Raw genomic sequence first — 17,735 nt, 5'->3', positions numbered from 1 at the left:
AACAAAATCTTAATATTGAAATTCTGTAAACAATGGCTGTGAAAAATAAGCTTATGATTGATCCCAGGAAAACATTCACCGATGTAAGTAAAGCAGAACAGCACTATATTTTTTATTTATTTATTTTTCACGACATATTTTAGTTTTTCCAAGTAGAAAGCCGTCAAAAATCAAAACAGAAAAAGAAGGTGGACACCTAGTGGGCCAACAGTGCCTCTGCAATATTCACCAAAAAAAGTCCTGCCTTCGTTTTTTTTTGGCAAATTTTCGAAAGCAGAATCTTACGAGCCCCTATGGTAGGAGTGGTGTGTGGTGGGGGGCGGGGGCGGGGGAGGGGGGTTGGACAGTGCTAAAACATTGCGCGAAACATGGGCATATTTGTGTAGTTTTTTTGGGGGTAAGAACATAGAGTCATTAAGTGGGCTCTTTTTTAACAAGGAAAACAAGAAAGTAGGGCCAACAGCCGAGGGAGGGAGCGTCAGAGTGTGTGTGTGTGTGTGTGTGCGTCTCAGTATATGAGTGTGTGTGTGTCTCAGTATATGAGTGTGTGTGTCAGTATGTGAGTGTGTGTCTCTCAGTGTGTGTGTCTCTCAGTGTGTGTGTGTGTCTCAGTATATGAGTGTGTGTGTGTCTCTCAGTGTGTGTGTGTGTGTGTGTCAGTATGTGAGTGTGTGTCTCTCAGTGTGTGTGTGTGTGTCTCAGTATGTATGTGTCTCAGTATATGAGTGTGTGTGTGTTTCAGTGTGTGTGTGTCTCAGTATATGAGTGTGTGTGTGTGGTGTCAGTTGTCGGGCCTCTTTTCACTGTGTTTCTTTGTGAACTCCTCTGCGTTCTTGATGAACTTGGCGCGGTCTTTGCTGTACTCCTCGGCGAGGTCGGCCCGTAGAGGGTGCTCCGGCTGGGGCGTGTTCACCAGGCTGATCAGGCTCTGGATCACTGGAAGAGGAAGAAATAGACAAACAGGGTTAAAGCTGGGGTATGTGATTTCTGATTGGTCAACGGTAACATGAGCTGTACACTTTGACCAATCAGAGCGAGGCTCCGATTCTTAAAAAAAATAAAATAAATCCGATTCGAAAAAACTATGACGTAGGCCCTTAGCAACGGTCATTATATCCTTGACAGCGGTCCGCCTTGCTGGAAATAACAGACCTGTAGAATGCCGTGAATTTTCTGAGATTTTGAATTTGGGGGTTCTCATAAGCTATAAGCCATAATAATCAAAATTATAACAAATAAAGGCTTGAAATATCTCACTTTGCATGTAATGAGTCTATATAATATATTATTTTCACCTTTTAAGTTGAATTACTGAAATAAATGAACTTTTGCACGATATTCTAATTTTTAGAGTTTCACCTGTAGATGTAGAATAGAGTAGATGTAGAGTAGAGTAAATATGATTTAGGCAATTATGCTATGAGGCTAACAAAATGACAAATCTTAGGGGTTTAGGCAGCATTGGACATAGTATTTTTTTTATTTATAGAATGAAAGAAAGACGCCATATCTTTAGTGATGTAAAATTGGATTTTGATGTAATGAAAATCTTTAGTATTAGTATTTAAAGCTGGGGTATATGATTTCTGATTGGTCAAAGTGAACATGAGCTGTACACTTTGACCAATCAGAGCGAGGCTCCGATTCTCTGTTCTTATTGGCTGTTGGGACTGTCCCTTCACTTTGGCACGACTTCGTTGGTGTAAAGCGTGTCAGGGAGGGACCATAGGGGAGGGACCAAAGAGAACAAGTGGAGCGGTTGAGGTATTTGGATTAAAATCTCTATCCCAACTGCTATTTTCTCCCCAAATCCTCCACCCCAGCTTTAAGCAGCATTGTGGTGGTCACCTTGGTCGGTTCTGGTGGCGGGTTTCCAGTTCTCCACACTGATGATGGGCAGACACACCTGGCCTTTCTCGTCGATGTTGGGATGGTAGATCTTCGTCTTGAACGTGATCTTTGGAGGCTTGAAGGGATACTCTGCAGGGAAGATTATCTCAATACGAAACGCTCCTTTGTCAAACGGAGGACAATCCTACGGAGAGAAAAAAAATGACAGTTTGTAGATTAGATTCTAGATTCAAAGTGTGTATTGTCATATGCCACAATAAGAAACATGTTCTCAGTCATACAGTGAAAGTCTTCCTTTTGTTTTCCACAGACTGAATGCCCAGAAAGAGACATGAAAATATGCAATATACAAGTAAATGAGAAAAAAAAAGCAGCAACAATACAGAATATACAATTTTACAAGGAAAATAGAAGAGCAGCAACTATTGGAAAGACAATTTAAATTGTTTAAAATTATAATTAACGTAGATAATTATGTCAACCTAACAACTTTCGCAGTCTCAAGGGAAGAGAGACTGTCACTGGCAAATAAATTCAGTGATTGATTTGTTCACTACTCACGGGAACAATGAGGCCTTGCCAGTACAACATATTAGCTTCATCCACTTGAATGTTGCAGAAATGCTTCAGTCCAGTTTGACGAATGTCAGCGAGCTCCTGAAAGACAACAGATGATTTAAAATGAGGATTAGTGCAATTACTTAGATTACTGAGAAGACCAGAGACAGACAGACAGACAGACAGACAGACAGACACACACACACACACAATAACCTTAAGCAAAATACCTGTATCACTGCATTGCGATCACAGCTCTCAAATGTGTTAATTTGAAATGGCTGGATAAAAAAAAAAACTTTTGTTTGGCTGAACACAGTCTTTGTATTTTTAATTAATAAATTAATAAACTTGTATGATGACATAATACAATAAATAATTGACTTATTCTAAACTAAATTGAAAACAAAAGCAAGGTTTTTTTTAGAGACATGCTCACTTATTTTTTTTAAGATATATTTTTTTGCATTTTTATGCTTTATTGATAGTGTAGAGACAGAGTTGAAATGGGGCAGAGAGGGGAGTGACATGCAGAGAACGACCGCGGGCTGGAATCGAACCCGGGTCCGCAGCTGGCCGAGGCCCATGGGGGGGGACGCCCTACCAACTGAGCTAAGGGCGCCCCGAGACATGCTCACTTCTTTCTACACATTTCTCTTCTAGTAAAAGTTCTGATACAGGAATATTCAGAATGGCAGAAAATAAATCGCATACTCTTTCTTTTTTCTATTCTACATACTACATCCAACGATTAAAATAATCTAGTTAGGATGCAGTAGGCATACTATTGGGACATAATTTACTCTCTTATTTCATCATAACATTTGATCTTGCCTCTTGCCTTTGTATCCGTCGCATCCCCGTTTGTTTTCATATGGAGGCTTCGTCGATGTGACCGGATTGTGGGTCAAAATCGCCCCAAATAGGATGCTGTTTTCAACACTAACAATCTTGGCCGCATGAAGTAGGACATCCGGGTACTTCTAACCATCCTAAATCTGGCCACAAGAATCGGGACATCCTAAATCTTTTTTCTACATACTATATAGTAGAAAGTATGTGATTCGGAAAGCAGGGCATGACTTTTTCAAAGCGCCCACTCAAGATTCAAGATGTTTTTTATTGTCATATGCACATTAACAATTACAGAGCAGTCGCTGGCAATGTCTTGGGCTCCTTCAACAGAGTAATATAAGGAAAAGGAAAAGTATGAGAGGAACACAAGTAGGAAAGCTGAGACTTATATAATAATAATAATAATAGAAACACAAGTATGGAAGATGAGACTTAAAGCTGGGGTATATGATTTCTGATTGGTCAAAGTTAACATGAGCTGTACACTTTGTTAGGTAGGAGCCAGGTATTTGAATTCAAATCTCTATCCCAACTGCCATTTTCTCCCCCAAATCCTCCACCCCAGCTTAAAATAACAGAACTAAGTAAATGTTAATGCCCAGTGCCAAAGCCTAATAGCCTGTGTACAGGTGCATTTGTTTGTCAACAAAGGGATTAATCAGTAAATGGTGTCAGGGCTGGTAGAACAACATTGGCTCTATGTGTGTGTGGCTCTTAATCTGTCAATGAGATCAGACAGTAATCCTAGTCCCAGTTTGTGTCTCATGTGTTGATTTAACACACAGAGCTAGCATTAAATAGCGCAAGGTAGGTGTAATTAGACATTTTGCTATTGAAAAGGTTAGCAAAACACAGCAAATTCCAAACTGCTGATCCTTGGAGCTATAAAAAAAGAAAACATCTAATATTGTGTAGGGTTTGATATTGTAATGTAACACACGCACCATTAAATAACACAGGTAGGTGTTACGAGACTTTTTGCTATTATAGGTATATTTTATATATAAAAAACGGTTGGCAAAACTTGGCTCTTAAGTTATACGTAGATGAAAACAATAATAATTGTAATATTTTAAAGGGGTCTTGTTTTGGTCTTGACATCTTGGTAGCTGAGGTGCATATAGCAACAGCAGCATACAGTAGTTGGAAGTTTTGGTAGACATTATTTTCAAAACAATTTTACAGGGAAATAGTAAGCCTACTAAATCCATTAATAAAATTGCAGCCCTAGTCATTCTATTGTGGGTTTGAATGTACAGAAGAGCACGTGAGTCCAGTCAATTCTGATTTGTAATGTCAACAATGAACTGAATGACAGCTAATTAAATCTCAGTCATAACCTGGAGAACTTGTTCGTCAGTTGAATTAACATATCTATGCTATGACGAGTCTTCAGTTCACTCACAAGTCACGTTAGCATGGGGAATTCACACACACACACACACACACACACACACACACACACACACACACACACACACACACACACACACACACACACACACACACACACACACACACACACACACACACACACACACACACACACACACACACACACAGTAAAGCAAAAGTAAAAAGACTGCTGTTGTGGTGAGTTGTGTAGAAATGAAACTGTAAGTATAAGACTTAATAGCAACTCATAGACACACAGTCTAAACTGTCCATTATAATTTTACTTGAATACCATGTTTTGAAGCATATCTAAACTAAAGCATTATTGAGTATCGTCTCCGGTCTACTGTAAGTTCACTCACCGTTGGATAAGCTAAGTGTTACGCCCAGTTCTGCCTACCTGCCAATTGTATGCCCCTCCTCAGCTACCAAGGGGAAACTACCAGATATTGTAATGCTGATTTCGAAGGCAAAGTACAGCTTAAAAACTATAAATCTGTATAAAAGGCCTTTGCTCTGGTCTAAGCAAAAGCATTGAAAGGTGCAGTCAGCGATTCTGGAGAATGCTTATTGTCAAAAATCAGTGAATATCTCCTCATGATCCACTACCTGTCCATACTGTGTGTGTGAGGAAAATAAATCCAGTGATAATACTCAGCCTAGGCTCTGTAAACAGGTATGTAAACAAAGGGGGGACAACAATAGCTAGCAACATGCCTGTTTACAGAGCCTACGATGTATATTAACACTGGAGTTTCTTCTCAGTGCACACAGTACGGACAGGTAGCGGATTGCGAGGATATATTCACTCACTGATTTTGACAACAAGGGACTTTGACAACAAACCTTTTCTCCATAATTGCTGCCTCCACCTTTAATGAATACAAATGTTTTAAAAATATATAGTTTGCTGTTACACATCATTCATAAATCAGAGGAAAAATTCATCTTTCATAATAAATTGAATTAAAAAAAAATACTAATTTAAAAAATAATAATAAATAAAAATAACACTGTAGAGCCAAATCGACCCAAAATATGAGCTATAGGTAATAGCATTTGGCTCATACATCTCCAGAAATATAGCTCCAGTAGTTAGCTTATATGTGTTTAGGTTTATTTAGGGGCATTTATCAGATTGTCCGGTAACTAACTGACGTAAAACGTCGTAACACCGGCTGAGCTCTGACGTCACGCCCCAGCCCCAAAAGTCTCCATGTTTTCGCTCCGGCGTTTTCTCCTCATGATGTGCCTCCTTTACACGGTGACAGCGCGGAAAAAACAAAGCCGCTAGCTGATATAAAACCCTCCCTGACTTTAAATAAGACATATAAGTTGTTCTACGTTGCCTTACATACCCAACAGTTCTTTATGTAAAAGTGCTGAATCACGTTCTTAAACTCAACCACTAGTTTTTCTTTCTCCCTCCTCTCTCTCCCTCTCTGTGTCTGTCAATCTCCTTTCATTTTGTTTAGGGACAAATCAACGGCAAACACTTTACGTTTACGATATTTTCTCTCGGTGGACAAGGTTGAGGTTACCTAAACAAAGCCTAAACAGGTCATTTCAAGCGCTCACAAAGTGGTATAAGTTGAATAAATATAGATTTTCTCCTTTTTACCTTCCCTAGTCTCTTGGACGAAGTCATTGTGGTACCGATTTGTCTTCTTCCTGTTTCTTTCCGCTTCTGCCTCTACTCTTGTACATTTGCTTCTGAACGTCAACCGGCAGCTGACGTCATGACGTAACAGCGCCACCTAGCGGCCTGGAGTACCAAGGTTAGATTCACAATCAGATACGCTTATTTATTATTTATTTATATATTTATTTATGCATTTTTATCGACAGTTGACATTATTACAGCCAACGCGGGGTACAGTAATGGCAGAAAAATACAAAAATATAAAATACAGCATTATATTGAATAAAAATATTAGAGAGAGTATATAAATTCAGTGTTTTCATAGCTTTTATTATTTTTTGAATATAAAATTGTTTTTATATCTTGTTCAATTTCATTTTTAAACACGATGAATAATCGTTTCTGATTCGAGAATTCACACTTATGAATATGTCATTTAGCGATTAATCTAATAATGTTGATAATATAATACAAATATATTTCCACAAAATGTTTGAATGAGAACAGTAGGCTACCAAAACAAATTAAAAATGTGTGTTCAAATTGTTTATTGACTAAACTTTTCGTGTCACCCCTCCGCAATGAAGTTACAGTCAAATGAACCAGATTCTACAGGTGCAAATGTTTATTGTGGAAATATTGAGTAAGCTGTTATATTATAGTGTGTGCATGTCATTTTAGTCTGTGCTCTAAATTGGAACAACTGATGTATTATGTAAAATCTATCTATGTGTAAAATGCATAAAAGTATCAGGATAAAACAGTGCCACCCAGTGTTACTGAACGGTTACTACACAGGACCAGAAAAGTCACTCGAGCAGAGTACAGCTCTGGAAAAAATTAAGAGACCACTCCAAATGTTCAGTGTCTCGTGTTTTACTCTTTAGAGGCATATGTTTGAGTAAATTGAACATTTTGGTTTTATAATATAAACTACTGACAACATTTCTGCTAAATTCACAATACATTTTTTGTCATTAACAGCATTTTTCAATAATTTATGTAGATGAAGATTTGAGAAAAATCCAGACTGGTCTCTTAATATTTTCCAGAGCTGTAGATGAGGTTCATGTCATTTTATGAAATCTTTACAAGGTTATTCTGGATAAATATTTTGAATGCTTTTTTTTCTAAGATCATTTTTTGGGGCATTTTTGCTTTTAAGGGCAACAGCTGACGTTTCTGAAGAAGACTGCAGGAAGTAGTCGAAACATGTCAAGGTACAAACAAAAGAATACTAGTCTGTTTACATGAACATACAAGTTAATTTATCAAGTTAGACTAAATTAACCCTTTTGAATTGCTTTTAAGACAGTTTTGGAGAGACAGAATTGAAATGGGGAAGTGTAAAAGTCACTCCAGTAATAAAGTGGGACTTGGCACTCGTTCTGTATCGCCCCATGAAACAAATATAAACGTATTCTATACTTTTTACTCTCTGTATTTAATGTTGTTACAGTGTTTACTCAAGAAATACTTGAAGGGAAATGCTTAAAGATTAAAAAAAATCATGATTATTTTGATTTTTATTGTTTTTTTTATTATTTGTTTTATCGTTTGTTTGTCTTTTTTATTTTAAAGGAATTGTAAAAAAAAAATTCAACTCTTAGCTTTTAGCCTCACTCTCCGGCTCAAGAAAAAGGCGTCAGAAACCGCTCCTGGAAACTGTGCTTGAATTTAAGATATAGAAATGGTCAAAGGTCGCTCATCCAGGTTAGCTTAGCTCAAACACTGGTAGTCAAGGGGAGCAGGTCAAAAGATAAACTTCACAACATCAGTAAACGGTCCTGTGTGCTTGTTGGGACTTGTCTAATTACCCAATATGATGCAATATATAAGTATACACTTTGTCATTCAAACACCAAATACACGTGTGACCATTATGGGCACTTCCTGGTTTATTTCCCAGTATGTATCTGACTCTAAAATGACATAACGTGTAAAAAAATATAAAGCACAAAATAATCTGGTGTATAAACAAGTAATGACAAGCACACAGGAGGGTTAAAGTGATGTTGTTAAGTATCTTTTGACCTGCTCCCTTTGACTACCTGTGTTCGAGCTAAGCTAACCTGGATGAACGACCTCTGATCATATCTACATCGAAAACGCACACACAGTTACAGGAACGATTTCTGTTGCGTTTTCTTGAGCCGGAGAGTGATGCAAAAAGCTAGTGAATTCAAAATGTTGAACTATTCCTTTAAAGATGTAATGAATATGGTAAGGTTGGAGGATGAGGGAAACTGAAGGTAGTTTGGGCTTTCAGGGTTACGGTTGGATGGGTGGGGGTGTCGGTCAGGCAGCAAATTGTCCTCAAGCCCTTCTGAAAAACCGGAGAAATCTCTTCCTCAGGGATAATTTTTTGGGCTTTTTCTCGGTCTCTTTGCCCTGCTCTTCTTCGAGGTCCTTCTGCCTCTGCTGACGTTTTCTCTCCTGGACTCTCAGTGTTGTCTCAGTGTTCTTCTTCATGACAGACGTTCGTTCAATCAGGTCTTTCGTCTGGACCAGAAACATTTCTAGTTCCTTATCGAACTCGTCCTTCTCCCTCTGCCTCTGCTGCTCTCTGTGGAGAGCCTCAGCTTCAGCGGCCTTCCAGTTGGAACGTTGCAGGGTGAGGATTTTCCTGTTCTTCTGGAAAATCACAATCTCCTGGGCCTGGACTCTGTCGTGGAGTTGGAACAGGAGGACTTCCAGGTTGAGGAGGTTGTGAGCCCTCTTCTGCTCAGCCTGGTCGTAGAAAGCCTCACTGTCTCTCAAATCCTCCTTTAGCTGCTTCACCTCAGCAGCTAAAGCCTCGTTGTCATTCTGGAGCTTCGTTGTCTGCTCCGTCTGTTTGGATCTGAGCTCCTGGAGTTCGAGCTCAGACACGTAAACCATCCGTGGTGGGGGAGAGGACTCAACCCCATCACAGCAGGTCACGGTCGGCTTTCTTCTGAACATTTCCAGAAGATCAGCCACAGCTTCAGTTGCCTTCTTGAGCTGGATGGATGTGTGATCCTCTTGGACCACCATCTGCTGACCATTGAGCTCAGACACATCACTCAGTCCTGGTGGGGGAGAGGACTCAACCACATCACAGGCCTTAGTCGGCTCTCTGTTGTGTTCTTCTAGCAGGTCTACTGAAGCTTCCTCATCTGTCTTGAGAGTTACGGCTTCTTCTTCAGTCTCTAGAATCCTTGACTGTGGCCGCTCAAGCTCAGGGACATTGGTTGTTTCTCTCAGTAGGGTTCCAGCCTCAACTTCTTCACAGGCTGTCTTGTTTGGCTGTCTTCCTACCAGCTCCACCTGCGCTTCTGTAGATCCATTGTCCATGTTGACTCTTTTGATTTCCTCCGTCAATTCTATATTTTCTGTCCTGAGCTGCTGACAGTTGATCTCAGGGACTTGTTGAATTGGTGTCTGTTGTGGGGGAACTTCCACCCCATCACAGGCCATGGATGGCTCTTCTTGAAGAACTGCAGACACTTCCTTGTCCACATTTGCTTTGTTACTTTGCTCCTCCGCTACTTCAGTCCCGAGCTTCTGAATATCAAGCTCAGGGACGCAAATATTTTCTGGTAGTGGGGGAGTAGCCTCAACCCCATCACAGGCAATGTTATCATTTTGAGCCTCTGGAGCTACACTGTCCACATTGACTATTGTGTTTCCCTCCGTCACTTCATTGATGAGCTGTTGACTGTCAAGCTTCTCTGTTTCTTCAGTGTCGAATTTCTGATGCACGAGCTCAGGGACGCAAATTATTTCTGGTGGTGGGTGAGAAGCCTCAGCCCTGTCACATGCTTTGTTCTTAATCTTTGGAGCCTCTGAATCTAGATTGTCCATGTTGACTTTAGTATTTTCTTCCATCAGTTCAGTGGTTTCCTGCTGTGGGGGAACCTCCACCTCTTCACAGGCCACGGTCGGCTTTCTTCTGTACTTAGCCAGAAGAGCGGCTTTCGCTTCCCTTGCCTTCTGAAGCTGGATTGTCGGGTGAAGCTCTTCGATAAAGACTTTCTGACACTTAAGCTCAGATTCGATGATCGACTTTGAATTTTCTGGGGGAGAAATCTCAACCCCGTCAAATGCCTTTGTCTGCTCCATCGACATTTCTGAAGATTCCTTGATGGATTCTTCTGTGTCTCGTGTCTCAAGCTGCTCACGCTCGAGATCACCGACGTAGATCATACCTGGTGGAGGAGTGAACTCAACTCCATCGCAGGCCTGGCTCTGGTTCCTTCTCAAGAGCTCCAGCAGAACAGCTGAAGCTTCTTTGTTAACCACCTTAACTTTGGTGGCTTCCTCCGTCTGGTGGCTTATCTGCTGCTGACGTTCTGAGTCACCAACATAGATCAAACCAGGTGTAGTCGGGGGAGAAGCCTCAACCCCAAAACAGGCCTGGGTCGTGTTTCTTCTCAACAGTTTGAGAAGAACTCCTGACCCATCGATGTCCACCTTGACCTCGGTGGATTGCTCGGTCGTCACAGTCCCGAGCTGTGGAGGTTTAAGCTCAGGGACCTGGATTGAAACTTTCTTGGGGGGAACCTCCACCTCCGCCCCATCACAGGCCTTGCCACTGCCAGCCTGGTCCCTCAGTGGGGTGCGGTAGGGTGCTGGTGGAGTCCAGAGCGTTTTCTTTTGGACAGGAGGAAAATCTGCGTCGTAAAAAGTTTTCGTAGGGACACCTGTTTGAGTGGGCACCTGTTGCTGTGGTGCACCCTCTGTAGAAGCAGCTTTCTGTCTCTTCAGAGTCCAGTAGCAGGGCACTTTCTCTGGCTCTCTGCCCGGCTGGTCGCCCTTCTCTGCCTGGAGGTGTTTGGCTTGTTGTGTTTCCTCCCTGCCCTGTGCCTGGCAGGTTGGGCTCCTCACTGCCTGCTGAATCGGAGCAGTCTCTGGAAGATCCGTTGCAGTATAAACAACGGCCTCCTTCTGCCTTCGGAGACCTGAGATCCTGTTGTTCCAGGAACTGTAGTTGGACTCGGTCGGTTGGAAAACATTTTTCTTCTCCTTGTTTTTCCCTTTCTTGTTCTGCTTAGTTGGTTTCTCCATTTCGTATAAACTTGAAGATTTTCTGGAGTGATCAATCTGTGCTGTAGATTCCTGTGTGTTTAAGGTGGTTGTGAGTGACCAGGACTGTGGGTCCTATTTATAAACTCTGGTTCTAGAATGTTCCTTTGATGTTGGATCCATATGGTGATGTCAGATGATGATCAAAGGACAAACTGTAGAATGACATCGAATGGAATGTTCCTCTGTGACTTGTTTTTGTTAATTTTTTAATTACCATGTTAACCATGAATTGTGGACTACTACTGCTTAATTGGTCATCTAAAAATAAAAATGGCCTCTTTTACCAAACAGAAAAGTAAAGTATATGTATTCTCGCAACTCAACTAAATTTCCTAATAAAAAAAAGTTTTTTTAATTACTTTTTATCGTTGCATTTTCTCATATAAAGATGACACACACATTGGCTGACCCGACTACCTGTCGTTTATACAGTATATCTTGAAATACTGTATATTCCCCTAAATGTCTTTCCCAGTTCCAGCTATATTTATAAAGAAACATCTATTTCACAACAAATTTGTCAAATTCCACGTTTTCAACATCACCAAATGTATGACGAAGCACCAGGGGAATAAGATGTCCGTAAAAGATTAGTATAGGATAGCTTGAAATATTCCTTACTGCATTACTACAGATAAAACTGGAAAAAATAATTACACATGGGGGAATCAGGTCTGCACCGAGCCCTCCTCTGTCTTACATCTTTATTTTTAGTACGGAGATCAGGGGCCTATCATGAACCAGTAAAGAAAAAGGAAAAAAAATCACATTATTTTTGGCCTATGAAGATCAAGGGGCCTATAATTCACCAGTACATTTTTGTTATTTTTGTTTAAATAACATTGTTCAGGGCAACGCAGATCAAGGGCCCATATTGAGTTGAGCCATTAAAAACAAAACAAAGAGTTCAAAGACAGAAGTAGCTTTGGGATAAGGGATTATTTAAAAAAAAATTGGAGCGCTGACTGACTGGATTTTTTAAACCTGTATATTTTTGTTTCTGCTTTTTGGTATTTCTGTCTCCAAATTATTCCAGAAAATAGCTCACATAGGACACAGTTGATTTAGCCTTAGTTTTCTTCTCAAAGTGCACCAGATTGATGCATTTTACTTTAAAAGGTTCAAATTTTTCTTCTGGGGGGGGCATGCCCCCAGACCCCCCTAAAAGGTCCTGGGACCCCACCGCTGTCTCCTCAATAACTTGGAAAAACACTGTAACCAACCATGTGTGTTTGGTTATTAAAAGTCATTAGACCAGGAAGGGGTTTAAGTACATGTTATATTGAGTGGAGGTCCCCCAAAACTTCCAAAGCCCCAGTGGACCTTAGTAATATAAAAGACAATCAACTACCAACGCTTATTTGAACTGTATTCCTTTAATAATTGTAGTTTTTGTGCAAAAGTAAAATTGCATGACAGGCTTATTGCTCCAACCAACACTTAGCAGATTCTGTGACCTCCCCTCTCTGTCTTTCCAAGATGGCGCTCGCTCTGAGTGCAGGATTCACACATCTCTTGTAAAAAAAAAAAAACTAATCCAAGAGCTACAGCATTAAACTCAACTTTAACAGTGTTTATACAGAGAATGACACGACAACGAGGACACGGGCGACAATTGCTGCTATTTTAAGAAGTACAGACGATTATCGAGGAGGAATTATGGAGTAAAAACAGCGCTGGTAAGAAGAATTGATAAAAAAAAAAATAGCCTACAAATCCAGGCTACATTAGCTGCTGGCTAACGGTAACTTTAGCTACACCTAACTTAATTACGATAATTACTAGGTGACAAACAGCGTCTTATTCCCGTTTAACAGGCATACACCGTTATATTTAACCCTATACTTAAGTGTTAAGTGTGTTTTATTGTACTGAAAAATGCCTTACCTGCTAACGTCTAGGTTAGTTAGCTTGTGTTGCTAATTTTGTATTGGGGTTTTAAACGCTGCTAAACAGAAACAACAATTTACGCTAACGTTGGCGTCGAATAATACAATCAAAAATGCCTTTATTTGACCTGTGGATTAATGTAAACGTCAAGACAAACGCTATTTAAATGACACGATAATGGTGGTTAACATAACAGTAAATATTGATCGTAAACCGCTTGATAAGGTTGTCATAGTTGTTACAACATTCGTCACCTGATCTGGGATTTTAAGCAGTATTTCGACTACAATCTTCTATTTGGTTAGACCCGGTTAAAGGGGCTATTTGAAAGTTGGTATTTATTCAAGACACAACATTTTACAAGGTGTTAAATCAGAACTTGTGGCTCGTCAAACACAGCCACAACAAACCAGTGCTGGAAAGTGACTTGGCGATTGACAGATTTGAAATTTAAATTAGCTCCACTTCACCCAGCTGTGATATTTAAACGCGCAACTCCTGTGTGAAAATATATATTGTTCCAGTAATATAGTAGGCCTACATACAATAATGTATCCCTCTCAAAGTAAATACTCTTATCTATCCTGTTTGTGTACTTTTATCATAGCTGTTATGCTAGTATGTACTAATAATGTCAATCTGCGCTACTTTATCACCACAAGTAAATTCCCAACCTGTCTGAAACACTGAATGATAGATCTAGTTTTTTATTTCAGATTTTGCAATGTTTTAATTAAACGTTTTACTTGGGTTACCTGTCCCCCTTTGACCAAAGTTGTGTTGTGTTGCTTATGTAGCTTGGAAAAAAAATCAGGTGTTAATACACAGCCTAGTCTCTGTAAACTGCCATGTAAACAAAGGGGGTCCACCTTAGCTAGCAACAGAGCCTATAGGCTGTGTATTAACACCACTTATTATCAACTCTTAAGCTTTGATAGTTAGAGAAATAGCAGATTGCTGTTGACTTGCTATGACTATTACTAAGCGTAAGATGTGTATTTATTTGGACTGACTTCCTCTTACCGGTATATATTTAGCCCGTGTGTGCGTGTGTGTGTGTGCGCGTGTGTGAGACTGTGTGTGTGTGTGTGAGACTGTGTGTGTGTGTGAGACTGTGTGTGTGAGACTGTGTGTGTGTGAGACTGTGTGTGTCTGTGAACAATAGAGTTACTCAAGGATGAGGAAGGAAAAAACCAACACACACTTGAATTGTGAGAAAACAATATGGCGTCTCTATAATTTTTAGCATTCCTTTGTGTCTTATGTGAATGATGTTTAGTTACTTCAGCCTGTTGCCTCTTTATTGACGCCTTAAAGTGGTCGTCCAAAAAAACATTTTAAGAGTGATTTTAAAGGTGGAGTCAGCGATTCTGGAGAACGCTTGTTGTCAAAATCACTTTTTTTGTCTAAATCAGTGAATATCTCCTCACAGTCCCTTACCTATCCGTAGCTGGTGGCTGCCGGCCTAGGCTCTGTAAACCGGTATGTAAACAAAAGTGGCCAACTGTAGCTAACAACATGCCCGTTAAGGTTTACAGAGCATAGGCTGCTGTGTATAAACCCAGTGCACATAACAGTACAGACATAGTTAGTTAGTTAGTTAGTTAGTTAGTTAGTTAGTTTATTCGTCAAATGCACAACATAACAGGCAAGCAGTCATAGCTGGCAATGCAATTTTTGTGTTCCAAGCTCTCCTCAATAATGCAACAATAAAAAATTTAAAAATAGTATAGAGTATATAGAGTAAAAGAGTAACAACGTATAGACATGTAGTGGATCATGAGGAAGAGATAGTCAACAAGCATTCTCAAGAGTCGCTGTTCCATTTAAAGTGAGCTGCTAATATGACTTAGCTGCAAATGAAGCACTTAGGGGTTAATGTGTGATGCCTGCTCTCAGTTCGAACACAAGTTATTTTTAAACCTTAATACTAGTAGAGATTTGTTTTCTTAGAAATCTGACCCATTTTCATTTCCCAGTAAAAGTGAACTCATTAATTTGATAATCCATTTTCCACGAATCCCACTTTAAAACCCTGCTGGACTTTGTCTTTCCTTAAATTACAAAAAAAATAAAAAATAAAACAGTGAAAGGCTGTTCCCAAAAATGTTTTTCGGAAATGGGACTAGTCATTCATAAATGATTTTAAATTCCCTACCGACCCTGGCCCAGGACTAACACCCCCCCCCCCCTCTTTTGTTGTTGTTTTGTTTTGTTTTTTGTCAGTATTGTTTGTATATTTTTATTGTTGTTTTGTTGTGATCTTGTTCTTGTTGGAAAAAATAATAAGGAAACACCTATAAATATATTAATAATAAAAAAAAAAATCCTGGACATTCTGTAGACTGCTCAGCTGAGGGACTGGCAGCCATTTAAAAACTAAATGCTGTGCTGTGCCTAATGTGAAGCACGGGGGAAAAGTCATGCAATTCCCCTCAGGTGATTATGTTCAAGCCTGGACCCTTTTGTATAGGGAATCAGGGTGTTTTTTTTTTTTACATGTATTTTCATTGTTTGTTAGACAAGATGTGTCCAACACATTAATACATTTGTTACAAATTTGTCTAACAAAAAAAATCTGGTGTTTATATGCAGCCTAGGCTCTGTAAACTGGTATGTAAACAAAGTGTTCCCGCTTGTTAACATTCCTTTAGTGTACACACCAGTTTACAGAGCACATAGGCTTTGTATTTGCACCGATTTAGTATGGACAGGTAGCAGACTGTGAGGAGATGTTCTCTGATTTTGACAACAACAAACATTCTCCAGAATGACCTAGTATGCCTTTAAATATCCCCAGGCAGCTTGCCGCATATATCTTCACCTTTGTTCTGATATTAAATGATTTAGCTGGAGCTAGATTAAGCTGTAAGTGCCTCTGTGTCATAGTTAATCTACCCTTAGTAAATATTTACAGTTTAAAGGTGTGGTTGGTTGATTGGTGTTCAGTTGGTACGTTTCAGTTTCTCCTATTTGAGGCATGGTCATAAACTCCTGTCACTTCATAATGTTTTTAAATGACCCACATTTGCTGCTTTTTATTTATTTAATTAACTTTTTAAACATTTCCTTTGCTCTAAATTTAGTTTTTTTAAAATCAAAACCTTTTCATGTTTATTTCTGTGTCACTGCTTTATTCCTCCCAGCTCTGATATTTATAAAACTGTCGGCAACAGTACAGTATGCTGTGTCTGCTGTTTGCACAACACGTACAATGACTAAACAAAAACATTCTGAGTGGGTTAATGTGTGTGTGGAGATTAACTGACCTAGATTCTCGCTCTTAAGGACATTTTTTTTCACAATTCACACTGCTGCCATAAATAGAAATTGCACATTGCACATTTCAATTTAACTTATCGACTTTTTAATTTCTATTCTATTTTATACTTACTGTTTTATATTGTACAAAACATTGCTTTGCACTACTTGGTATTTAGAATTTATCTCATGTAAATATTGAATTGAATTGAATTTTTTTTTATTTCGAACAAGTAAATAATAAACAATAAAATAAATTAAACAAGTGGACAGTTACAATAAAGTAATATTTACACACAGTGAAAACCACAAATGAAAATAAACTGTCTTACACTTGCTTTACCTGTTCGAAAAGGGGTATTGTAATATTGTTTAGGTTATGTTTTTCTTATTCTACTCTATATATATATATTTTCGATCGTTCCTATTGCACCATGGGTCAGATAAACACCATTTAGATTCTGATGTCTGTCTTGCATATTATCAGAACTGACTATAAAGAACTTTGACTTTGAAAAATATGTTAGGCTAGGCAAAATATGTTGAAATGAAGATTTAAGAAAAATCCAGACTGGTCTCTTAATCTTTTCCAGAGCTGTATAAGGCTAGGAAAAATGTTGAAATAAAATAATTCTTTCTTTTTTCCTGTATTAAGACATATTTTTTTCTGTCTTCTTTCGTAGGTATCGTAGGGGGTTAAAGGCCCTGTGTGTGTTAGCCCAGCATGGACAGCTTCTTCAAGGCTGCTGTGTGTGACCTGGACAAACTGCTGGATGACTTTGAGCTCAATACTGGTAAGACACAGAGCTGGAACTAATTCTGTCTGTCTGTCTGTCTGTCTGTCTGTCTGTCTGTCTGTCTATCTATCTATCTATCTATCTATCTATCTATCTATCTATCTATCTATCTATCTATCTATCTATCTATCTGTCTGTCTGTCTGTCTGTCTGTCTGTCTGTCTGTCTGTCTGTCTGTCTGTCTGTCTGTCTGTCTGTCTGTCTGTCTGTCTGTCTGTCTGTCTGTCTGTCTGTCTGTCTGTCTGTCTGTCTGTCTGTCTGTCTGTCTGTCTGTCTGTCTGTCTGTCTGTCTGTCTGTCTGTCTGTCTGTCTGTCTGTCTGTCTGTCTGTCTGTCTGTCTGTCTATTTTCGATGCTTAAACATGATCGCTAAATTTGTCTTTTTGTCATTTGTAGTTGTACTACTTCTAATCATTATTTTTATTTTTAATTTTTTAA

The 17,735-nt window shown here is 39.3% G+C and overlaps 3 protein-coding genes across 3 annotated transcripts in view; 2 read left to right on the top strand and 1 right to left on the bottom strand.

The window, feature by feature from the left end:
- Window positions 1-6,351, bottom strand: part of ube2l3a (ubiquitin-conjugating enzyme E2L 3a) — a 6,603-nt gene extending 252 nt beyond the window's left edge. The window contains exons 1-4 of the mRNA XM_080046936.1: window positions 6,281-6,351; window positions 2,413-2,508; window positions 1,849-2,035; window positions 1-936 (exon numbers count right to left, since the gene is read on the bottom strand). The exon at window positions 1-936 is cut by the window's left edge and continues 252 nt beyond it. Of these exons, the coding sequence (XP_079903062.1) occupies window positions 782-936; window positions 1,849-2,035; window positions 2,413-2,508; window positions 6,281-6,307 (465 nt within the window). The 5' untranslated portion in view covers window positions 6,308-6,351 and the 3' untranslated portion in view covers window positions 1-781. The remainder of the gene's footprint in view (window positions 937-1,848; window positions 2,036-2,412; window positions 2,509-6,280) is intronic.
- The window catches only part of oclna (occludin a), a 254,069-nt gene that overhangs the window by 117,321 nt on the left and 119,013 nt on the right, over window positions 1-17,735 (top strand). The window lies entirely within an intron of this gene.
- Window positions 12,862-17,735, top strand: part of zfyve16 (zinc finger, FYVE domain containing 16) — a 29,375-nt gene continuing 24,501 nt past the window's right edge. The window contains exons 1-2 of the mRNA XM_080046925.1: window positions 12,862-13,029; window positions 17,185-17,295. Of these exons, the coding sequence (XP_079903051.1) occupies window positions 17,226-17,295 (70 nt within the window). The 5' untranslated portion in view covers window positions 12,862-13,029; window positions 17,185-17,225. The remainder of the gene's footprint in view (window positions 13,030-17,184; window positions 17,296-17,735) is intronic.

This window comes from Ammodytes marinus (genome assembly GCF_949987685.1).
Source record: "Ammodytes marinus genome assembly, chromosome: 18".
In the NCBI taxonomy this organism is placed as follows: domain Eukaryota; kingdom Metazoa; phylum Chordata; class Actinopteri; order Uranoscopiformes; family Ammodytidae; genus Ammodytes; species Ammodytes marinus.
This window is presented reverse-complemented; position numbering and strand designations above follow the sequence as displayed.